Source organism: Podarcis tiliguerta (assembly GCF_965153285.1).
Source record: "Podarcis tiliguerta genome assembly, chromosome: 7".
Classification (NCBI taxonomy): domain Eukaryota; kingdom Metazoa; phylum Chordata; class Lepidosauria; order Squamata; family Lacertidae; genus Podarcis; species Podarcis tiliguerta.
Genome location: NC_139540.1, coordinates 14,038,026 through 14,063,350, shown reverse-complemented (window position 1 = coordinate 14,063,350; position 25,325 = coordinate 14,038,026). Strand labels below are relative to the sequence as shown.

At 43.6% G+C, this 25,325-nt stretch overlaps 1 protein-coding gene across 1 annotated transcript in view; it reads right to left on the bottom strand.

Annotated features, from left to right (window-relative positions):
* Window positions 1–273: 273 nt before the first annotated feature.
* FAM91A1 (family with sequence similarity 91 member A1) overlaps window positions 274–25,325 on the bottom strand; it is a 36,584-nt gene continuing 11,532 nt past the window's right edge. The window contains exons 7-24 of the mRNA XM_083450517.1: window positions 25,220–25,310; window positions 24,702–24,764; window positions 23,766–23,872; window positions 23,471–23,509; window positions 23,220–23,332; window positions 22,033–22,151; window positions 20,327–20,439; window positions 19,944–20,030; window positions 18,866–18,998; window positions 13,914–14,062; window positions 11,521–11,655; window positions 9,699–9,812; window positions 9,015–9,087; window positions 8,213–8,362; window positions 6,780–6,887; window positions 6,537–6,660; window positions 6,326–6,395; window positions 274–4,696 (exon numbers count right to left, since the gene is read on the bottom strand). Of these exons, the coding sequence (XP_083306643.1) occupies window positions 4,481–4,696; window positions 6,326–6,395; window positions 6,537–6,660; window positions 6,780–6,887; window positions 8,213–8,362; window positions 9,015–9,087; window positions 9,699–9,812; window positions 11,521–11,655; window positions 13,914–14,062; window positions 18,866–18,998; window positions 19,944–20,030; window positions 20,327–20,439; window positions 22,033–22,151; window positions 23,220–23,332; window positions 23,471–23,509; window positions 23,766–23,872; window positions 24,702–24,764; window positions 25,220–25,310 (2,004 nt within the window). The 3' untranslated portion in view covers window positions 274–4,480. The remainder of the gene's footprint in view (window positions 4,697–6,325; window positions 6,396–6,536; window positions 6,661–6,779; window positions 6,888–8,212; window positions 8,363–9,014; window positions 9,088–9,698; window positions 9,813–11,520; window positions 11,656–13,913; window positions 14,063–18,865; window positions 18,999–19,943; window positions 20,031–20,326; window positions 20,440–22,032; window positions 22,152–23,219; window positions 23,333–23,470; window positions 23,510–23,765; window positions 23,873–24,701; window positions 24,765–25,219; window positions 25,311–25,325) is intronic.

The following is a 25,325-nucleotide window of genomic DNA, read 5'->3' as shown; positions in this document are numbered from 1 at the left end:
TTCTACCACCCTTTTATAGTGTGATGTTTTAACGTTTTCCCTTTTCTTGTAATTTTACATTCTTGTAAGTCACTCTGGGGACCTTTGGAAGGGCAGCGTATAGAATCAACTGCATACAGAACTGGCAAATCACACCGCGCCACTCCAAGGAATGGAGTCAGCTCACACATTCAAGTTTCTGCAACCAAGTTAACATAATCGCACACATGAACTCAATCCCTGCCAAAAAAAGCTCAATTTGTAGGATCAAGTAAGCAGTTCTAGAAAAAGTCCTGACCAGCAACACAGTTTTATTTGTAAACATTTATGTTACATATTCCAATAATTTAATCAAATACCAGGTTTTTGTACAGTTCACTGTATACTATCGACTATGTCGGACTGGGAACAAAGCAACCGGGTTGCATTTAGGGCTGCCGGACTCCCACGCTTTTAAAACCTTCAAAATAGTATCGGAAACACTGGAGTACAATGAATTATAAGTGCACTGTGGAAATAAAGAATTCAAACTGCTGGGAAGTTGGGAGGGGACGGAATGGAGAAGATTAACATATATACATAGAGAAAAAAAGGGATAATCCCAGTTGAAACTGCCTTGAAAAAGCCTCCCAAGGCAAGTCCAGTTAAAAATACTATTTATGGATGTCTCATTTATTCCCAGATTCAAGCAGCAAAATACATCTTAGTCATGAAGCACACATAGATGAATAATGAAATGTTAAGGCCTAAAACGTCGAAAACTTGATTTTTGACAAGGAAAAAGCTGGGGGGGGGGGAATAAAGGATTAGGCTCAACAGATTAAAAAATAGTTTTTTTTTGGTTGCATAAAGTTGTCGTCTTTGTTCACAGTACTTATAAGTAATTCAGATATGTCCTTACTGACCCACCCCCCTCAAACCATCCATGGCACATAGCCATTACGGACACTTTTGAACCATCACCCGCATACCCAATTTAAGATTCACCTTTTGGGACCCTTATGCAGGCTGTGATGGCATCAGCAGCAAAGGCATTGCCACTGAGTTTTCCATCTTGGGCTTAAAGCCATCTAGCCAGGCCAGCATCCAAGATGGCGGCACTCACGCCACTAGCTTTAAGTGAGGTTTGAAGATTATAGTTGCACGGGAAAGAGGAGAGGGGCCAGCCTTGGGGCTGGGGAACAAAATAGGGAAGTTTATTCAAGTTGACCCTTAGGGGAATTTCAGCTCATCTCTTAGAACAGTAGAGATAAGGCTCCAGAATGCTTGGGATTTCCAGATGAGCCGTGACTCAGCATGCCATTCCACATTATAGTTTACACAAAGCAGAATGCTATCAGCATTACAAAGCTACGCTACGGCATCGTTTTCATTAAGGCCTCCCTGCTCCACTAATTAGAACTTTCATTCCAAGTTTAAACATTATATGATGTGGGGAAGAGTGTTTTGCTCTTTTTAAAACTAGCTGGGGGGTTGGAAGTGTCCAAATTTTCAACATTTTTTTTTTGCTTGCTGGGGGGCAACTGAGACTTGGAAAATGGCATAGGTGAGTTAACCACCCAACTACTGCTCTCTCACCATATTTGGAGGCCCCAGTGGCTGCTTTAAAGTAAAAGCAAAAATAAAATAAAACAAAAAGGTGTTAGTAGATCCAACCAATGGATCGCTTGCATCCTGTGCAGATTTAACAGCTGGGCAGGTGGTACGCAAAACAGTTCCTCTTAGGATAGTTCCCAGGGGTGGGAAAACCAACTTAATTCTGTCCTACTTGCATTTCCATGGGGGGTTCGAATGTTGTAGTTGCAATACACATGTCGTTTCTTTAAAACAGATCAGCTTTGAAGATTGCCAACTGATTGACTGATTTCTGCTCTTGTAGCTTCCGATGGTAGCTTGATATGCTAGCATTAGCAGGCGAACAGATGCTTCTGCTGCGGAAGTCTTCAGCCTGCTGATTCCGCATACCAAGCGGCTATCAGATGCAAGGCAGGAGGAAGTCAGGATCGTGTCGTTCTGTTTTGATTGGTCATTTGACAGCCCTAGAGATCACCCATCCCAAACCCACCTTTCCTTTTGTTAGAAGGCGAGAAAAACAGTCACTGCTCTATTTCCAGTATGATGGCTGAGCTGAAACTTTTTAAAAAAAAAAAAATAAGTCAACGAGGTGCTCATGTGCATGCTAAACTACTTCATCAAGCGATGCTCTGTGTTGCATGCAGCCTCAGAGTCCCATTCCCCCCCCCCCCATTGTTGCAGGTGCAGGAAAGGCAGAAAAAAAGTGAGAGTTGGCTAAAAACCTTACTATCTGTGCAAATTCTTATTCATTCCCGCTTTTCAAATGAATAGGAAACCTTCACTTCCAGAAATATTGTGTAAAAATAATAATAAGGGGAAATGGCTGGTGGGGGTGGGGAGGAGGAGAGTCAATTTCCAACCATAAGAATGCAAGGTCATTTTTCTACATTTCCCCCCAGTTTCAAAATATGCCCAATAAATCCTGTGCCATTGCTCTGTATTTTTTTTAAGAAAAGGCAAAGAAGAGAGGAGCTAAATACTGTAATCTGTTTATGAATGTGACTTAGTTGCTTTCTGGGTTCTTGGTCCCCAAAACATCCCTGCTGATGTGCATTAAAAAACAACAGTCCCAGAACTGCTATTCCAGTAAAGCAAATAACTAACCACCTTTCCCCCCGAAGCCCTGATATCAAACATTTTGGACCACAATGATTTTTATACCAAAGTTTCTTATTCTTAACTTTTCACAGCTGCTCCCCACCCCCTTCCAACATTTCGCAGCTGTTGAGAAGACCCTGAAACTAGTAGAACCACAGGACAGTTTTTGTATAAACTACGCGAATCTAACTGTTACACAACACTGCATACATTTCTCTTGCCTTCTGAGGAAGGGAACCTTGATAAAATCTAGAAAGGATTGAAATGAAATCTCCAATTAACATTATTTTCATGATGAAACACCCGCCATCCCCCAGGTATGGCCACAATCCACTGCAAAGTTTTCCTGCAGAAGCCCAACTGAGCAAGTGAGAGTTGCAAAAGAGCGTTTCCTGTGCTGGGCCTCTTATGGGGTGTAGGAAACTTCCCAGTAGATTGTGCCCAGTTTCTTCCAGTGAGAGACCAGGCTTGCTTACAGTTACAGCTCTGTTAGTTTTTGTCTATTCCTACGTGGAAGAGGAGAGGCTCAATGTGAGCCTGGCCTGATTCTAGCCGTTCAATTCCTTTCTCCAGTAACCACGTCAGTCAACAGAGGGAAGAGCCCACTGGTTATAAGAAACGCAGCTTCCGCAGCATGGAACAGATGCTACGCAGTGCAAATATTTTGTGGGTTTCACCCAGTGTTCTCCAAAGCAGATCAACCATTCTGTGTCGCCGCCTGCCTAGAACCTATTCACACAAACACATTCCCCTGTAGGGCGTGCTCGAAACTTTATGGGAAGTCACCGCCACGTGCAGATTCGGTCTTGGGGCAGAAGTGGCAAGTCAAGACACCGAATTCCAGACATGGCAGTGGATTCACACATCTGGCTTGTTATGGGATGAAAGCCATCACAGGTCGAGACTTTTTGTAAAGCTACCGCATCATGAAGTGGCCGTGCAGAGTAGGCTCTCAACTAGCTTTGGACAAAAGGAGGCTAGAGCAAAAGGCTCTCAATTTCTGCCTTCACCCTTCCGGTTTACTGTGCCAACAAAGGAAGCTGGAGAAAATAAAGTGTATTATCAACAAGAACTTCTACGTACAGACAGCACCACATTTAACACTGGTGTAATCCCATCAAACTGCAAGGTTCCACCAAGGACGAAAAAATATATTAGTCCCATCTCTCTAAGTTTTCCTATGACGCTTCTGTAGGTGCTTTTAAGCTTCAGATGAAAGTCATTTACAAAGCATCGTCAGCAGACTGATGTGACTACCTCCTAACTATCCTTTTTAATCAGGTAGTTAATAGCTAATTATTAAGTACGTCAGCAGTAGAACCCTGCCGTCCCCCTCTCTCCCATCAGTCACGGATACTTTTGTTAATCTATTTTAATACAACTTGTGCCTTTCTAATGCCAAAAGCTATTAACTGTTGTGTGTTATTACGATTAAAAAAAAAAAAAAAGCAAGTTTAAGGTCTGCACCACAAACGTATAAAATTACTATTATCTACTGTGACAGTATAGAAATTCAAACATCAGAAAGCCTACGAAGGGCGCTTTCAGTTATAAAAGAAAGATCGATTGTCTTGAGATAAAAAGAGAGGCAGGCTGACAACTAAGAAGCTTTTTGTTGCAGCATGACATGCAGTAATGAACAGGTAGGCGAGAGAGGATGCATCTCCCCCAGGTTAAAAGTGCAGCACTACACACTTTAATAACACTATCGTTGCAGAGGTCATGCTGTGGGTACGCTTCCGGGGAGGTTGGCACTGTAAGTCGAATGCAGTTGGTTACCCGGAAGGAAAAGGCAAAACGTGAACCGCACCAGGGCAAACCCCTCGAGCTATTTCAGGTGTTCAGGTGGCACAGTTGCAATAAGGACAGAGGAAGGAGACCGCCCGTTCCACTCTGACAATGTACCGTCCTTGAACATCAGGTTCTTGGCTGGAAGGGGAACGCCGGCGTCGGCAGAGGATGGGTGGGAAAGTAAACTTGGAGTAGAAGAGGAGGAAGAGGAGAAACTGGCTTCTGAAAGTAATTCCATAGTTGAAATGCTTTCCTGGGGAGGGAAAGAGGGAAACGTGCTTTAGTAGGATTACTGGTTGGCATTCGTTTTTGCCAAACAAGTGACTCACAGTCCCAAATTCTCGACTGGCTACTGCCTATTGTTATTCCTATTATTCCCCGCCCATGTGACTGGGTTGCCCTAGCCCAGGGGCCAGCAAACTTTTTCAGCAGGGGGCCGGTCCACTGTCCCTCAGACCTTGTGGGGGGCCGGACTATCTATCTATCTATCTATCTATCTATCTATCTATCTATCTATCTATCTATCTATGGGGGAAATGAACGAATTCCTATGCCCCACAAATAACCCAGAGATGCATTTTAAATCAAAGGACACATTCTACTCATGTAAAAACACGCTGATTCCCAGACCGTCCGTGGGCCGGATTTAGGAGGTGATTGGGCCGGATCCGGCCCCCAGGCCTTAGTTTGCCTACCCATGCCCTAGCCACTCTGGGCAGCTTACAACATATATAAAAACATAATAAAACATTAAACATTTCCCTATATGCCTTCAGATGTCCTTGACAAAGGGAGGTGCCAGTGCCAGGGGTCCTTTAGCAATTTTGACTCTTGATGAGCAGAGGCAGGGGTCTTGCTAGTATTCCCAAACCTAGTAAGCCTTGGTTGGCTTCTCTTTTATTAACCCAACAGCTCCCTCTTTAATGGCCAAAGGACCCAGGACAATTCCCATCCTTTCCTTTTTCCTTTCTCCATTCTCTTATCCTCTTGCCAAATTTATAGGAGGTAGTGGAGCTGTGACACTTAGCACATGCCCAGAGGCTTTTGGTGTCAGAAAGGGCTTCTTAAAGCCTAGGATCCTGCAACTACTATGTCACCACTGCTATGCAAAGTAGAGATTAAGGCCCTTTAGAGAGACAGACAGAGGTAGCAGAGGAGGCACTAACTGGATGCAAGTCTGTCAGAAAAGGCGTTTGATAACACCAGTGGTCCTGGTGGCCTTCAGGTTGAGAAAACGTGCAACTAAGTACGTTTCCGAGCACAATTCAAAGTGTTGGTGCTGACCTTTAAAGCCCTAACGGCCTCGGTCCAGTATATCTGAAGGAGCGTCTCCACCCCCATCGTTCTGCCTGGACACTGAGGTCCAGCTCCGAGGGCCTTCTGGCGGTTCCCTCACTGCGAGAGGCCAAGTTACAGGGAACCAGGCAGAGGGCCTTCTCGGTAGTGGCACCCGCCCTGTGGAACGCCCTCTCACCACATGTCAAAGAGAAGAACAACTACCTGACATTCAGAAGACATCTGAAGGCAGCCCTGTTCAGGGAAGTTTTTAATATGTGACATTTTAGTGTATTTTTCATCTTTGTTGGAAGCCGCCCAGAGTGGCTGGGGAAACCCAGCCAGATGGGCAGGGTACAAATAATAAATTATTATTACTAAGTACAAAGTCATGAAACAAACCCACAACATTGTCCAGGGAGGTATGGAGAATAAAGCTGCAGAACCAGACAGATGCTTTTCCTAGTCTCATTCAGCAAGCACCCTTTAGCATTACATCAGTTAAAAAGAACATCGAGAAATGCAAGTTTGCAATGCGTTTTATGTCAAAAAGGAACTTCTATGTAAATATTAATGCAGATGCCATTTTTAAACAATATATATTTACCTGGAATGAATGAACAAAGCTAAGGACCTGTAGAGAAAGTTTTCTACTGGAATGTAACAGTTTTTGAAGGCTGTCGAAAGATTAGAAAACATATATAATGTCAAACAAGTAGTCCATGGGATCCATGTGCATGCTAAACACTTAACTACTTCATTTCTACCTCTGCTGAAAGATCTGCAGGCAAACAGTTTAGGTCCCAGCGAGTCCTCACCTCTCTCTGCTACACAGTCCGTGGCTTGCAATTTTCCGGCAGACTTTCCGGTTTAACTCGGAGCTGAAGAGTGGAATTCCAAAGCACAGTTCCAGGGGGACCCACTCCTGCTCTGTTGTGGGAACTGAACAGATACAGAGATGAGGCAATGTGGATTTTGGACTGCAGCTCATTCGCCCCAGCCAGCACTGTCTTCCCAGTAACAAATTAAACCCCTTATTTTATTTTTTAAAAAAGGATTACCTTCAGGACTTTGCTTAGCTGCCGAATCCAAGGGTGGCTCTTCAATAACCATTTCAAATGATTCCGTGCTCCCATTGACATCCGAGCCAAGTGCCAGCTCTGGCTCGCCTTAGAGCAAACGAAACAAGCCATTTAAGCTATATACTTGAGCAACAGCTGTTATGGTCCAGCAGCTCTGGACGGAACACAGCGTTGGACAAGCTCACACACCAGGAATTCACCTTCCCTCCTCCCACCTGCGCCTTCAAAATCTGCTCTGGAGGGTCCCCTCAAGTCTGCTTTGCTCCCATTTACATCCGAGCACAGACAGTATTGCTCAGTTATGCCCTGTGCATTCATATCCCCAATGGCTTCCCTATTACAAACATTCTTGCCGTATCTGGTATCTGGCCATGCGCAGGATGCTTCCTTTTAGCAGATCCCTTGAAGGTGTGGGATTCACAATATTATGATGGTGGATTGGGAGAAATTGTGGGAAAAAGGAATTAAATCTACAGCATGTAATGTATTAAGAGAAAATCTGATGAAAATGATGTACAGATGGTACTTAACACCAGTGGAGTTAGCAAAAACGTATCATACTCATGATAATAAATTCTGGAAATGTAAGGAAAAAGAAGGAACCTTTTACCATGTGTGGTGGACGTGCCCCAAGGTAAAAGACTTCTGGGAAAGGATTTATAATGAATTGAAAAAAGTGTTGAAAAACACATTTATTAAGAAACCAGAAGCCTTTTTATTTGGTATAGTGGGGGGTGAAATCCCCAAAAAGGATGTTACTTTTTTTCTGCATGCCACAACAGCTGCAAGAATATTACTAGCAAAGAACTGGAAGAAACAAGATCTACCAACTATTGAAGAATGGCAGATGAAGATGATGGACTATATGTAACTTGCCAAACTGACTGGGGGACTCCGAGACCATAGAGAAGAGACCGTGGAAGAAGATTGGAAGAAATTTAAAGAATATTTGAAAAAATATATTAATATTTAAATCTTAGAATAGCTTTGGAAGTGGATATAGGCTATAGGGTTAGAAGTAGAAGATAGTGTATTTTAAAATAGTATTATTTGTAAGTGTTAACATGTGAAGATTTTTATGGTAAAAGTAAGCTTGATTAAAAAATGGTTAAAAATTATGATATATGTAAACTGCTAAAGATGAGGTAAAATGAAAATGAGATGGGGGGACTTGTTTGATTTTCTGTTTGTGTTGTTTAGTTGTGTTATAAAATGAATAAATTTTTTTTTGGGGGGGGGGGGAAAGGTGTGGGATTCAGGAATCCACCCCCTTAGCTCCATGCTTCCTAGCGGATGCTCAGTATGGCTTGCTTCCCTTCCACCACCTTTCATTCACCGCACACAAGGAACTCAGCACAGATCCAAATGCCGGAAGCCTCATGTCTGACAACCAAGGTATACTGCTGACCAACCTTTTCCATCAGAAGCATCACTCAGCTTTCTATGGACGTGGTGGCTGAAAGGGTTCAACATGGTTACGTAGCCGCAGAAGTGCTGCAAATCCATCTTTTCCCTTAATATCCTCAGCGCTTTGTGAACGCCCATGTTGAGACGAGAAAAATCTAAACACAAACGGGGGGGGGGGGCACGTCAAATGGCAATTTTACTAAGCAAAAAGGAAAGAAAAGAAGAAAAAATCACCGCAGCCACCAGTTTTTAAAAAGATTAGAGGTTGCAGTGGCAAAGAAATCTAGCAAAATAGCAAGTCCCCCCCCCCTTTACTTCCTCACAAAGAAAGACAATGCAGAACAGGGCAAGGCAGTGGGAGGGGGAAGCAAGCTTTTGGAATCATTGTTAATTGACAACAGTGACCAGTGGTTTTTATGTCTGCATCATGTTTTATTGGGGTGGGGTAGGGTGGGCAGGCTGGGAAAATTTATTACCAGTTACATTATTCCTATCATTCAAAAGGTAGTGATTAAATTCTCACAGCAACATACAAGTCTGATACCCACTAAGCCACTAAGGAGTACTATAGCTTAATGGCAGAGAAGCATGCTTTAGGCGCATGTGTTTCGCAGGTTCAATCCCCAGCGTCTCCAGCCAGCAGGGAAATGCCTGAAATCCTGGACAGAAACTTGCTAATTTCCTCCTTTCCTTGTTACCCTTTAGTATCACCTTGTTACTGTGAGCAGCAAGGTGCGGTTTTGAGGTTTCAATCACACACAAATTGCCTCTGAGCGGAGAATGCCAGTACAAGAAAACATGAGTTACCTCCTTGCAGTTCTGTTTCATCAAATGGAAATGGCATATTCACAGTTTCCCCCATACCACGCATACCATGTCCCTAAACACCAAAGTGAGAGTTAAGGCACAAAATCCAGGTCGACGTGACAATCTCCAGCTTTTCAAAGGCGCCTAGCCCTCATTGATCACGGGGAATTACTGCCAGACAACCAAGAATCTAAGGTGCCTTCATACTATTCATACTAAATTCTGCAGAATGAACAGAATGGAAACTCTGTTGTTGCTTGATAAAGAGTTCAGTTAGCAAGATCAAGATTCCTTTAACAGTAAGGACAAAATCCCAGTATGGTTTCAAACTAGGATGCTTTTTCTTGGGAGATGAAATCAAGAACTGTGAGTCAGGAGAAGGGGAGAAGATAGGTGATGGAATCCAACAACATCTGGGAGGTTACCAGGCTGGCTAAGTCTGGTCTAAAAAAACCATCTGAGCCACGGGCCATCACAATATAGTCTGTTCTCATATTCAAAGAGTTAATTACAAGCCCCTCAAATAAGGAGCTGCATTAAATGAACCATCTTCCAGCCACCATTGGGCATCTATAGATTATGCAAACTAGCTTTAATCCTCACTCATTTCCCGCCACATCCTCCGCAACTCTCTGGTCCAGCAGAAATATCAGAAGTTTCATATTTATACAAATTGTTGCTTACCTGAATCAGAACAGCAGAATGGGTTAAAGCATCATTCAGCATGGTGAGCACATTGGAAGTCGGAACGACTCCTGGGTCATGCCCCCAAGATGTTATTAGTAAGCGGTCATAGCCCTAGGGAGCAGAAGTGAAGACACAGCGGTCAGATTAAGACTGAAAGGTCTATAGAGTTGCAGCAAGAGCAAAGTCCTCCACTGTCTGCATTCATCTGGCTTTGCTTTTCAAGCTCTCTTTTCAGCCTGAATTAAAGGGGTTTAGTTTTTCTGTTGGTAGGAAAAAAAGAAATATCCCAAATCTTATTTGTGCAAGTTGAATTGTTTCAAAAATCTGTAAAGTAATGCAGAAAGGACACTGACTCTGTAAAGAAGGACACTGGCAAACTGGAACGTGTCCAGAGGAGGGCAACCAAAATGGTCAAAGGCCTGGAAACGATGCCTTATGAGGAACGGCTAAGGGAGCTGGGCATGTTTAGCCTGGAGAAGAGGAGGTTAAGGGGTGATATGATAGCCATGTTCAAATATATAAAAGGATGTCACATAGAGGAGGGAGAAAGGTTGTTTTCTGCTGCTCCAGAGAAGTGGACACGGAGCAATGGATCCAAACTACAAGAAAGAAGATTCCACCTAAACATTAGGAAGAACTTCCTGACAGTAAGAGTTGTTCGAGAGTGGAATTTGCTGCCAAGGAGTGTGGTGGAGACTCCTTCTTTGGAGGTCTTTAAGCAGAGGCTTGACAACCATATGTCAGGAGTGCTCTGATGGTGTTTCCTGCTTGGCAGGGGGTTGGACTCGATAGCCCTTGTGGTCTCTTCCAACTCTATGATTCTATGATTCAATCATCCTATTTGTACTGATTTATTGGCACACATGCTTTTCAATTAATTTAGAGACAATATGTTTTCTACATGCCTGTATTACCCATTAACACCGGAATCTGTGGCCCCTAGATGCTGTTGGGAGTCTCATGCTCTGCTGACTGAGCCATCTCAGCTCTCTAGAGCAGGCATAGGCAGATGTTTTGGGACTGCAACTCCCACCATCCCTGACCACTGGGTCCTGTTAGCTAGGGATGATGGGAGTTGTAGTCCCAAAACATACGGCGGGCCGAGTTTGCCTAGGCATGCTCTTGAGCTATTTATACAAAACACTGATCTGAACCCAAAGTTGAACATGACCAAAGGCCTCTATCCCAGAATTAAGACCGCCCACATTTCCAGGGCAACAGCTTACCTTGCTGAAACCAGCAATACCAAAAGCAACACGCTGGCCAGAAACAATTACAATGTGAAAAACTTTATAGGAATAATTCAAAACATCAAAACTAACAAACTGAAGTCTCTGAAAGTCCTTGAACGAATCATGGTGCCAGACTTTACCCAGCGGAGAACAAGCTGTGAAGCTTTGTATAATCAGCAAATGTCCAATTCTGAACTCTGCTGAACAGTGTTTCCGGATAACAACTACTGTTTCGTTGAATTCTTCATCAGCCAATTAGTTCAACACTCGTAAAGTAGAAAGATATGTAATTTCTTCATTAACCAATCTTTTTTCAAATAGATATAATATACATGAGAATGAAGAATACTCTGGAACACTGCATATGCGATTATTCCTATAAAGTTTTTTAGACTGTAATTGTTTCTGGCCATCGTGTTGCTTTTGATATTGCTGACTCGTATTTTGCAACCCAGGGGTTTGTTTGTTTGTTTACCTTGCTGAAACCAGCAGCTTCAGGTGTTATATGCAAAGGCCAAAGGAGCAACAACTCCAGAATCAGTACCAATACAGAAGACTCTAATTCCCTCCAAATACGTAATGCTTACCTGAAATATATCTGGAAGTTTTCGGAGTCTTGTTCCTTTAGATAACAACAGGGATGGAGGCCCTTGTCCAGTAATGTGATAAATGTAGAGCTTGAACCATACGGAACTGACTTCTGGAATAGCCGGTCCAATATGCTAGGGAAAGATGAAAAAGGCACCCACTGAAGCAAGAATAAGACAAACGCTGCTGTTATAACCTTGATTTGCAGTAACAGGGCCTCTTCTATAACAGCAACTGCAGTTTGATTCCTGACTAATATTAAGAAGCAGAAAAGCATTTGGGAAGGCATGTTGGTGACTTCTCACCAGTGGGGCTTCCCTGCCAGTAGAAACCAGCAGCGCTGGGCAGAACTGGATGGATACCACTGCTGCATCCAAACCCATTGCAGCATGGCAGGGCGGCGGTTTGGGTGTAAAGCTCGCAGTATCTTTTCTTTTTTAGAAAAGCCTTTTAAGCACTTCCGACAGACCCATTGGGGACGCGGGTGGCGCGGTGGGTTAAACCACAGAACCTAGGATTTGCCGATCAGAAGGTTGGCAGTTCGAATCCCCGTGACTGGGTGAGCTTCCGTTGCTCAGTCACAGCTCCTGCCAACCTAGCAGTTTGAAAGCACGTCAAAGTGCAAGTAAATAGGTACCGCTCCGGCGGGAAGGTAAACGGCGTTTCCGTGTGCTGCTCTGGTTCGCCAGAAGCGGCTTAGTCATGCTGGCCACATGACCCGGAAGCTGTACGCCGGCTCCCTCGGCCAATAAAGTGATATGAGCACTGCAACTCCAGTCATCCACAACTGGACCTAATGGTCAGGGGTCCCTTTACCTTTACAGACTCATTATGACTTTATGGTTTTTCATACCAGCTTGAACTGTGTCACCTTCCTGTCGGTGGCTTTTTGGCTCGAAACTAATCCGTGAAGGAAAGCAGTGTAAAATGCCTTTTAAGAATAAAGATTTCTGCATTTTCAGAAAAAAATTTGTGGGCAGTCTTGGGGACCTTGTTGAAAGACAGGGACAGAAAGAACCATAGGCTTAGATCCTGCCTAAGGTTCTACTGGTGGGAGTGTCCCAGGAGTGGGAGAATTCCATCAGCAGGGTGCTCCCATCAGCGGAAAGGGAGGGGGGCATTTTTCTCCGACTGGGCCATAGAACACATGCTTTACATGTAAAATATTCCATCCCTGGTGCCTCCAGGTAGGGCTGGGGGCTGGTCTGAAACTCTGGAGAGCTGCTGTGAGTCAGTGTAGACCAGGCACAGGCAAACTCGGCCCACCAGATGTTTTGGGACTACAATTCCCATCATCCCTGACCACTGGTTATCTAGGGATGATGGGAGTTGTAGTCTCTGAACATCTGCAGGGCCGAGTTTGCCTATGTCTGGTGTAGACATTACTGAGCTAGATGGTAAAGGTAAAGGGACCCCTGACCATTAGGTCCTGTTGTGGCCGACTCTGGGGTTGTGGTGCTCATCTCGCTTTATTGGCTGAGGGAGCTGGTGTACAGTGGTACCTTGGGTTAAGTACTTAATTCGTTCCGGAGGTCCATTCTTAACCTGAAGCACCACTTTAGCTAATGGGGCCTCCTGCTGCCGCCGCACTGCCAGAGCATGATTTCTGTTCTCATCCTGAAGCAAAGTTCTTAACCCGAGGTACTATTTCTGGGTTAGCGGAGTCTATAACCTGAAGTGTCTGTAACCTGAGGTACCATTGTACAGCCTCCGGGTCATGTGGCCAGCATGACTAAGCCGCTTCTGGCCGTTTACCTTCCTGTCTGGAGTGGTACCTATTTATCTACTTGCACTTTGACGTGCTTTCAAACTGCTAGGTTGGCAGGAGCAGGGACTGAGCAATGGGAGCTCACCCTGTCGCGGGGATTCGAACTGCTGGCCTTCTGATCAGCAAGCCCTAGGCTCTGTGGTTTAACCCACAGCGCCACCCGCGTCCTGAGCTAGATGGACCAGTGATCTGAATGGGTAGAAGGAAACTTCTGATGTTCCCTTCCCCTTGCACCACCTTTGCCCCTCAAAGATCTGCCATGCAGGGCTTGGGGACTCTCTGAAGCAGTAAGGAATGTTAGTGCATGGTTGTGCAAGGGGAAGGGGAGTCAGGCAAAAATGAAATAAAATGCTGTTCCAGCCCTGTGCTCTGGGGAGTGGGGGGAGAGACTCTGCCAGACAACAGACCCCTCTGCAAACAGAAGGGGCTGTCTTCCATCTGTGGAGGGCTAGTTGGATAAAGCCATGCAAAAACAATAAAGTCAACTGCTGGGAAGAAAAGCAGAAACACAGATAAAGAGTGCATGCACACTGCTGTCCAAAAGCCTCCCGTAAATACTGAAAGCAAAGCGTCACACAGGAAGGAACCCTCCCATTTCATTTCTGGGGAGATTTCCTCTCTTACCTGGGGTGTGCAGCTGCTGATTGGTCGGATTTCATTGGTGAGAGGCGCCATGGAGACCAGCAGCGTGTAGTTTTTGTTCAAAACTCTGCTGCACGTAGCAGGGTCCAAGCCAAGCAAGCTTTCGCAGCGCAGCAAATCCAGAGGGAAACCTACATCAACGATGTCAAAGACACTTGGAATACAGATAGAGAACGAACATGTACAACTGAAAGGGGTACAGGAAGGGGGGAGGAAAAATACAAATTTAGACGGGTCTCTTCTCTTCTTCCTGGATAAAATATCAACACAACGACTTAAAGATGCTATCAGCTAGGGAGGGGTAGGTAAGATCATAGAATCATAAAAGATGGTGCCCTCCAGATGTTGTCAGACTACAACTCCTATCACTCCTGGCCAGCATGGTCAGGAATGATGGAAACTGGAGTCCATAACCATACGGAAGGCACTACCCCATGGTAAATCACCTTTGATGCATACCACTAGCCACAAGGAAAGTTACTTGGCAAAAGGAAATAAACGTTGAACCAAAGACTTATTTCATGCACGTGGGATTTTTTATTTATATACTTTGCCCTTCTTTGAATAACAGGATCTCCTTCCACAACTGCTTTTGAACTGCCCCTCTGCTCTGAAGGGGTTCTGACTACAGGGGACCAAGGAGACAGCTGTTCAATAAATATAAACACAAACTCTCCATGGGTATGTGTTCTCTGTATCTGAATTTCTTGAACTGCTGTTCACTCACTGGGCAGTTCTTTGGATTCCAACGATGGATACTTTTTCAGAAGAATGATCAAGGGGCTGGAGCAGCTCCTCTATGCGTAAAGGTTATAATGCTTGGGGATTTTGTTTTTTTGTTTTTAAAAAAGAAAAATAAAAGAAAAAGGTGGAAATGATAAAGACGCAAAAAATTATTCACTGTGTGGAGAAACTGGGAGAAAATTCTCTCTCTCTCTCTCTCTCTCTCTCTCACACACACACACACACAGTTAGAACCTGGGGTCAAAGAATCATAGAACAGTAGAATTCTGAGGATTGTCTAGCTAGTCCAACCCCCTGCAAAGCAGGAAAATGCAGCTGCCCCATACAGGGATTGAACCTGCAACCTTGGTTTTATCAGCACCACACTTAATGAAGCTGAACATAGAAGAAAAAGAAGTAGAAGAAGAGTTTGGATTTGCTATCCTGTTTTATCACTACCTGAAGGAGTCACAAAGCGGCTAACATTCTCCTTTCCCTTCCTCCCCCACAACAAACACTCTGTGAGGTGAGTGGGGCTGAGAGACTTCAGAGAAGTGTGACTGGCCCAAGGTCACCCAGCAGCTGCATCTGGAGGAGCAGAGACGCAAACCCGGTTCACCAGATTACTAGTCTACCGCTCTTAACCACTACACCACACTGGCTCTATAGGGAGAATAAAGGCAGGCAAATGCATCTATACTTCTTCACCCAGTGCACTGTTAAACCAAGGAATCTGCTGCCACAAGATGCAGGGATGGTCACCAGCTTGGACAGATTTAACAGAATTAGCCAAATTAGGAACCAGGAAATCAGGCCGTTGGACCAGCATTGTCTACAATGCTGTGCACCTTCTGCATGCAAAACTGATGTTCTACTGCTTAGCAATGGCTGTTCTCCAAACTCAAGAAGTTTTAGGCTTTCTGTGGCTACTAGCCACAATTGCTATGTTCCACCTCCGCTATTAGAGGCAGAGTGCTTCTGAATACCAGCAGCTGAGAAAGGGCACTGTTTCGCTCATGGTCTGGTTTTGGGCTTCCCATAGGCATCTGGCTGGCTGCAGAGAGAACAGGATGCTGGACTAAATTGGCCTTTGGTCTGTTCCAGCTCCTATATATTCAGCGAAGGAAATTTTATTCTATACTATTCTTTTCTCAGGCTCAAACTAGCATATACATGCTGGTCACCAGAAATCCGATTTTGAATAGGACTTATGGGTTTACAGCACTACATTCCTTAAAAAGGTAATAATGAATAAAAGCTAGATTTTTAAAATCATTTTATCAAAATGAAACCCCACATTTCCACCACCTCCCCTCTTGATCTCTGGGTGTATCTCAAGTCAGCATGGTTTCATTTCTCAGGAAAGAAGATTTTTTTTTGGGGGGGGGTGACTGCACAGCCCTAATATAGCATGGATTTTTTTAAAAAATCAATAGAAAGAAACATAAAAATTGGGAGGTACAATCAGGGAAGACAGAAGATGACAATGTTATAAGGCACTGAGAGTGAAAATATCAGGCACAGAGATACATCTGTGCACACTTGCTTCCACACCTATGAAGTCAGTGTGCAAATTAGGGAGCTTCTCAATAAAACGTGAGCCTCACCGCCAACATTCCAGAGTAGATTTTATGGGGTGCACAGAGGAGAGGAAATAAAGTCCCCATTGCACAAGTGGAAGACTGTTCCACTGCTGTGCAGACAGAAATGGATGTCACCCACTGAAGCTTAAAGGTAAAGGTGTACCCCTGACCATTAGGTCCAGTCGTGACCGACTCTGGGGTTGCAGCACTCATCTCCCTTTATTGGCCGAGGGAGCTGGCGTACATCTTCCGGGTCATGTGGCCAGCATGACTAAGCTGTTTCTAGTGAACCAGAGCAGCACAACGGAAATGCCGTTTACCTTCCCACCAGAGCGGTACCTATTTATCTACTTGCACTTTGACGTGCTTTCGAACTGCTAGGTTGGCAGGAGCAGGGACCAAGCAACGGGAACTCACTCTGTCGCGGGGATTCAAACCGCCGACCTTCTGATAGGCAAGTCCTAGGCTCTGTGGTTTAACCCACAGCACCTCCCACATCCCTACTACATTCCTTAGCCTTTGCCAATTTTAAACCATAGTACCCTATTCAAGAACACTATCCAACATGATTTAGGAAACTTAAAGCATACTCAAGTCTAAAAAGATGAATGTCTTTTAAGCTTCTCCAGGGGGCATAAACCAACTGTGCAAGGTCAACGTCAAAAGTAAACCAAGCGCATAAGCAGCTGGAAGGTACATAAATAGTATCCGCCCCCCAAAACGAGATGTAGATATTGTGACAAGTGAAGGCTTATTTAAGCAATTTGTTATCTTAAGAGCATTAGTTCATGTCCTGTTCCCCCAACCCTCTCAGATGATCAAAAGACACTTTACCCACTGATAAGCATGAATTTGTAGTGAAGAGTCCTCCACAATAACTGGGGTTCATGCTCTGTATCTTTTTAATTCCAAGTACATTTTAAAATGCTGTTGCTTGGGAATCTGACCGTTTTTGATAGGACTCAACTGGATCTAGGTGACTGCACACACTGCTGAATGTTTTAAAGGGGTAAAAAAACTGACAGAGCAAGATAAATTCTTTCCCCATTAAAACAAAATCAACTCGAGAGATGTACAAACACGCAGACTATGTTTGTTCAGCCCTGCAGGAAAATGATGGTCACCGGGATTTATTAAGTCCGGAGGGGGCTGAATGCTTATAGCTAAAGGGAATTACAGCTGCTGCATTCTCCCAAAATAACATGGCTCTGATTGGAAATCCCAATGGTGGAAGAATGGCAGATGAAGATGTTGGACTTTTTGGAGCTAGCCGACCTGACAGGAAGAATCCGCGACCAGAAAGAAGAGGAATATCAAGAAGATTGGAAGAAATTTAAGGACTATTTAACTAAATATTGTAATATAAATAATTAGAAGTCACTTGAAAGTACCAAACAGGTCTAGGATTAAAATACGATTCAATTGTAAGTACGTTGGATTTAGAACAGTAAGAAAAGAGAAGAAGATAATTAATTGTTGGAAATAATTTTAATTGAAGAATGATATTGGAGAGCTGTTATATGCAGATACAATGAAATTCAGAAGGGAGGGATTCGAGGAAGTCAATTAACAATGTAAGATAAATTGGGTTTTTCAAGTGATATGTGTTTAATTTTTTTGTTTTTCTTTTTTAGTATTGTAATGTGTTTTCTCTTGTGTGTTTTCTTTTCTTTTTTCTATGCTATATTTGTTATAATTGTGAAAAACTTAATGAATAAATAAAAAAATAATGAATAAATGAATAAACTTAATGAATAAATAAAAAAAATGAATAAATGAATAAACTTAATGAATAAATAAAATAATAATGAATAAACTTAATGAATAAATAAAAAAATAACATGGCTCTGGCTAAAAAGATGGTGCAGGGCTGGTTCAAGATATTGTATAGCCCATGTAGTTAAAAGTGCATGAATTTTGCGATGTATACCCCTGAGCAGCGTGCGATGACCTACAGATTACACGGAATACATATTGTCTCAAGTGCCTTTCTGAGTTACTGGTGCATCTGGACCAAGAAAGAGAGGGACGTAGGGAGAAGGGAGAAAGTTGGCAGCTGCAAGGTGGAAAGCAAAGGGTCCAAAAAATGCTAGTTGCGCTCGCTGAATGTAACAGGGTAGAGGCAGGTTGCTATCATCTGATGGTGGGAATGAAAAAGAAATAAAGCACTTTTTCTTTCTTTCCCATGTGACTGCTATAACCAACACTTGGGATCTACTCTTAAACTTTTAACGCAAACACTATGTGCTTAGAACATTGATGCATAAATTAATGCATCTCTTTGGACAATGCTTTCCAATATGTTTACCTGCAAACACTAGAACTACGGTAGGTTTATAAATAAGTCAGGTTGACTTTGTTTAATGAGATGACTTCTCAGTTGCCTAGATTCTTAACTGGCCTTATACAGAGTACACTTCTGACTACGGGGCTTATTGCAACATTAATAGCATGCCAAGATTGATGTTTAGCAGCCTAAAACAGCTAACAATGGACAATGGGACCTCTGTTCCCAAAGGGGTTATACTTATAAGTACATGTTTGGAGCACATTTTCAAAGCTGGTGAAAGTGTGTCATCAGAGTAAAAAGTACAGAACACGTAAAATAAAAGCATGTCTTCACTGTACCATTATTGGGTTGTTCAGGCTGTGTAACTTGAGCCACTAGGTCCTTATTGTGCCTCAGAAACAGTATAGTGTTTCGCAGGGTAAGTGCGTGATCAAAGTATCTCTGTGCTTCGCCCTCTCCTGTGCTCTGAACCTAAATAAGGGAACAACAACAAAAAGTACTTTGCATGAGCTGTTTGTGCAAATACTATTGACATAGAAAACTGAATTAAGATATGACAAAACATTCCTAACTCAACATTTATGACCGTGCAGCTGCTCTGATCCTCAAAAGAAAAGAAAAAAATATTTACATGTCAGATGAATAAATGTGATTCTATTTTCTAGTACTTGTGTGTTATCTTCACTATTAAAAAAAAGGAAACGATGAATATAGTATTTTCAATAGCTTTGGTAAACTATCTGTAGGTCAGTTTTCTGTACTTAATTATGTGTATACGTTTGATACCCTATACAGAGTTTAAACAAATGTTATGTGCAGGCCATAGCAGAAGGAAAACACCATTTCACAATGTAATCATACAAAGAGTAATGATTGAAGCTTCTTATCTATTTTTCTTCAATTTGAATGATGAGATGAGCCACAATGACTAAAAGCAAGAAGGTGGGAGGGAAGCAATGTCTTATGGGAGACTGCTTAGCAATGGGCTATGGGCTGCATCCAGCCCCTTAAGTGACTTATATGGCTCCAGGCGAATTGACAAAGTTCAAATTTACGCTCGTAAGAAAAATGCGCTTCCAACATATAAGTTATTTTGAATGTTAACGTTAAATTTCTCTTTCAAATCTGAACGCTTTTGTGCTGTAACTGCGAAGCCTTTAATAAATAGAAAGCCACAAGCAGTTTAGTCATGCTGCCCACGAGACCTGGAAAGCTGTCTCCCTCGGCCTGAAAGCGAGAGGAGTGCCACACCCCATAGTCGCCTTGGACTGGACCCAACTGTCCAGGGGTCCTTTACCTTTTTACCAAAGCCTTTAATGCAAGATGGTACCAACTAAACTATATATAGCCTGACTGCTCATGCAAAAGGTTGTGTTGACTACTACGCTGTTTTAACAATAACAAACCATTATTTACCTTTTCAAGTTCTACAAGAAAACTGTCCAGAGACTCATCTGACAACTTCCCAACTTCAAACATGGTGACTGCATGACTTTTCAAATTCTGAAAGGAAGGTAAAATTGCATAACCTTGAGTTCTGCATTATTATGAATCTATCCAGTATGCAATAAGCGTTCACAATGAAGATGTAGGAATACAGACTACACACCCCTTGCGTTCCCTTCCTGCAAGTCAGGACTCTTTTTTATACATACATACATATATATATATATAAAATGACTGTAGTTATCATTTTGGCAAAGAACTTATCTAAAAATTTGTTTTTAAAAAAGTTTTTATCAAAAAAACTAAAGGAATATTTTAAAGATACTTAGATATTGAGAAGCTAAGAAACTTACCGGTGAGAGATTCCCCATCATTAAAAAGGCAGTGAGGGTTGAATCAAACAGGAAGGCTATGCGCTTCGTGTGCCCACCGGACAGACTCAAGCTGCTCACACTGGCAGTATCAGCTAAGGAAGCAAACACACACAGGATTTGCCATCTTAAATAGTTTTGACAACAGTGCAACATGCTGGCCTGCTTTGTACATCACGCTAAGACTGTGGTTGCACCTCTCCTCTCCACTCCTTTAGCTGATGTGATGAGCTGAGGTAAGCCATGGTTTTGCTTAGCGTGTCCTCCAAACTCAGGCCTGTAAATCAGCTCTCCTGGGCAAACCATGAGTTGTAAAGCGATAACCAAACTTGGTTAAAACCCATGGTTAGCCTGAAGAGTGCTGACCCACAAACCCAGGTTTGGATGAAACACTAAGCTTTGCTCAGCAGCAAAATGACCAAGGAAGAACAAAGCCGGCCCTGATCTTATCCTCACAGTAAGTCAGGGGTCAGCAACCTAAGGCCCATGGGCCACAAGCAGCCCATGGGGGTCATTTAACCGGCTCAAGGAATTCCACCTTCTCAGGGACACCTGCTGCCCGCTCGGAAGTCTCCTGTGCACCGCGCTAAACTGGCGCGGAGCAGAGCGGGGACCACCTTCCGCAACTCTGGCCAGCTTCCCATTGGCTACAGGAAGCTCCTGCAGCCAATGGGAAGCTGCACACGCCTCCTCCGCTCCCGCACTCCAGCCCACCGTGGCATCTGCGGGACCATGAATTGGCCCAAGCCACAAAAACTTTGCCGACCTCTGAACTAAGCCATGGTTTGGCTTAGCAGGATGTGCATATCAGGCCATTGTGTCTGTCACTGAGTCTGTCCTCCTCTTGAACCTTTGACATCTTGGCTTGCCCAGGGTCACTTGACGTCATCAGCTGACCTTCTCTTATTTAGCAGCGGGCTTGTGCTACATCTGCCAGTGTGCCACCTCCAGAGACATCAGAAGTATCTGAGAAAGGCCTGAAGTGGTGCAATCCCCATGGGTGCTATTGGCTAAACTGCTGTGATGTCACAGAGAGGCTTGCTAACCTAATGTCAGGCAACCGACTACTTATGAGTGGAAAAAACCTCACCATCTCAAACTGAAGATCCGTTAACAACTCTGGCCACATTCAAACGGGACAGGGATTTTATTTATGCCGTGAGCTTTTGATGACATCATGCTGGGGCAGGTCACCTTTGATACCCCAGAACGGTTCACCAAAAACATCTGAACAATGTTTGCAGCTTATGCACACAGCTAGGGTATTTCCCTTCTGCAAAGCTTTAATCTACAAACGCACATCTTTTAACAGAGGAATAAAGCCGTACACCTCAAAACAATAAAAATGAATGCTGAAAGATATGTCTACACCCTCATTGGTTCTTTTCCAACCCAGCCTAGTGGCTCTTCCTTTCTTGCATGTGGGACAGGGGGAATTCTCCCCAGTTATGGATTTCCCTGCCTGCAGGGACAAGCCAAGAGGAAGTGGAGCCTTAAAGATTCTCCACATGCAGAGCAAGCTGCTTTTTCAAGCAAATGTTTTAATGTGTAGCCTAGCTCTAGCCCACGATTGCCACAGAATGCCATAGTAGTGAATGACAGGCACTGACCTATACAGAACATAAAAAGGAATGTGCTGCAATGCACACAAAATTATTAGATCGGCAACCACTTGCTCAACGGCTCACCTGGGTCATCTTGGCTGTTTGTGTCGGTATCTGTAGCAGATGATCCCGCCTCTTGTACAGGACTCCTGCTTTCTGAGCTCTCCCAGGACAGCAGCATCTTCTGTGGATCCAAAGTAGTTCTAAGAATGGGAACAAGGGTAATAAGAAGAGACCTGCTGGCTCAGACCAACAGCCTGTCTAGTCCAGCTTCTTGTTTCCCTCAGCAGCCCGACCAGAAGCACCAGCAGAACTTGAGTCCGTAAGTAAGAACATCCCTCTCTCAAGCCCTGGCAACTCTGATGCTGTGACCCTGGGAAGAAACACTATTTGAAAGCAGGTTGTGGCCAGGGAAGTCCCCAGAATCTGAGCAAATATGAACTGGTTTGAGTCATGGATCTTAGGCTTTATATTCCAGCTTTAATCAGTGAGGCTGTAAATTAATGTCACATTATTTTATTAAGCTATTTTGACAAGGACCGGTGGCTTTTAGCTAATAATAAGCAAGGCTATCAAAAAGTTAGTAAAGGTAAAGGGACCCCTGACCGTTAGGTCCAGTCGCGGATGACTCTGAGGTTGCGGCACTCATCTCGCTTTACTGGCCAAGGGAGCCGGCTTACAGCTTCCGGGTCATGTGGCCAGCATGACTAAGCCGCTTCTGGCGACACCAAAGCAGCGCACGGAAACGCCGTTTACCTTCCCGCCGGAGCGGTACCTATTTATCTACTAGCACTACGTGCTTTCGAACTGCTAGGTTGGCAGGAGCTGGGACCGAGCAACGGGAATTCACCCTGTCGCGGGGATTCGAACCACTGACCTTCTAATCAGCAAGCCCTAGGCTCTGTGGTTCAACCCACAGCGCCACGCGTGTCCCTACTGAAATGTTAAGAGCCACTAAATTCAATTGTATTTATTCCCAGTTGTTTATATGCACATGACTATCCTGACTTTCTTAAATAGTACAACTCACAAGATACTGAGGTCCTAACAATATGCACATCTATTGGGCATCACAAAGTAGGGCACAGTCTCAAGCAACAATGTGCTCTCCTAAGCCCTCATTCCCAGCATGTTCACAACTCCTGTCCCAGCGACATCTACGCTGGCTTCGTCACGTCTACAGAATGGAAGATGGAAGCATCCCCAAGGATGTGCTCTTTGGGAAGTTGGTTTCAGGCACCCGGCCTGTCGTTGGCAGAACACATACTTACTTCAGCCTGTTTATTGATGGGACATTCCGCCATGATGCATGAAGATTGTCCAGATTTATTACTTGGCCCTTTTTGTGGGCAAACCCTAACCGGCAATACATGGAGACAGCATTCTAAAGTGAAGACAACATTTGCAAATCAGCACTTTGCATTCTTGTTTCACAATTTCAAAAGAGATAAAACATGTGTGCAACGAAGGGTTGCCCCACTTACACACACACACGTTTTAAGCAGCAACACAGAAGGCCTACCTTCACTAGTGACAGATCTATCTCCAGGACATTTGCAAGCTGAAAAGATAGAAGGGAAAAGGTTACTGGCAATTCTCAAAAATCAAATCCAATGCATTCATCTGTACAAACTTCTGCCACCTGCGCAAGTCAGGCATATGAGCGATAAGCTTTAGGTACAGGTCCCTAGAAGTTAGCCAAGACATAATCCCAATCCCCCCTTATGTGGAGAGTTCACATGAAGTTAATTTAGCATGTCTTTTCCTGACAGATGCTCATATGCGGGGCACAGAGAAACGATGAAACAATGACTTACCTCAGCCACGTTTGTGTGTTCATCTATTGAAACAAATATCTTGTACAACAAGGTTTCAAAATAGTCACCCTGCACTCTATTCATAACGAAACCTTCAAGTGGGGGAACTGAAAAGAGAAGCCATGTTTAAGGTTGCGATTCAAGGATATAATATAGATGTATAAAAACTATCTTTGCTTATTAATTAACATGTTTATTCCTGCATCTCTCTGTCCCGAAGGAATCTGACTTAGAGAACAGAGACTCACACAAAGCTAATGAGATACTTTGATCTTTCAAATTACATTTTACAAAACAGGAATTTTACGGTCCCGTACATCTGCGCTCTAAACCACAGAGCCTAGGGCTTGCTGATCAGAAGGTTGGCAGTTCGAATCCCCGTGATGGGGTGAGCTCCTGTTGCTCGGTCCTGCCAACATAGCAGTTCGAAAGCACATCAAAGTACAAGTAAATAAATAGGTACCACTCTGGCAGGAAGGTAAACGGCGTTTCTGTGTGCTGCTCTGGTTCGCCAGAAGCGGCTTAGTCATGCTGGCCATATGACCTGGAAGCTGTCTGCAGACAAACGGCGACTCCCTCGGCCAGTAAAGCAAGATGAGCGCCACAACCCTAGAATCGTCCGTGACTGGACTTAACGGCTGTCTCTTAACCTTTACATCTACCAGACATGTCACACTTTAAATCCCTTTTAACCACCAAGGTCTACATCTGAGGTACCTACAAAAGTGCTGCCATTCAATCTTATTTTGCATTTTTGTTGTGGCAAAACAAATATAAATTTGTACTTTTAACCATCACAACCCTCATCTTACACACAGTCTCATTTTAATCCACACTCCAACTCCTCCTTTGCCACAACTTTGCTATTCAATCCGCTCCTGAACATGTAGCACCCTTTATGGATCTTTGTTCTGAAAGCAGTGAGTCCATACTTACCTGCTATACAACTGTCGTCTGATATTGGTACATCAAGGTAAATAAAGCCTTTATTATATAAGCCTACAGAAAGAAAAATAATGTCACTATACAAAAAACACAAAAACCCCATCAAACTTAACATTATACCATTACGCATAGAGAGCACTATAGAAGCTAAGCATGTGCCACAAAACTGCATAAGGAGCACTCACGACATGTGTTATACAGGTAACTCGCAATTTATGTGCATTTAACTAACATGATTACAGCTTTGCATGGGTGGGAGGAAACAAAAAATGAGAAGTTACACTGGTCAGGATTCAGGCAACTTATGAAACTACTCCCAATTCCACATGACAAAACTGTTTTTGAAATTTGGGATACAGCATAGCATAGCTCTAGTAACAAAAAGCAAAAATTTCACTGCTTTAGTGTGAATCCCTTGCAAAAGTTGCTTGGATTCTGGCCACCGTCTGAATTATAACCTCAGGCATATCTTATTACTCTTCTGTTTAACAAAACAAAGCAAAACTCACTGTGAACTATATTGTAATCCAGAGATCCAGCAAGCTGAGGGCCTGAATCGATGATCTTATCGATAGCAGATTTTTCAGAGGTAGTGCAAATCTAGAGAGAAAAGTA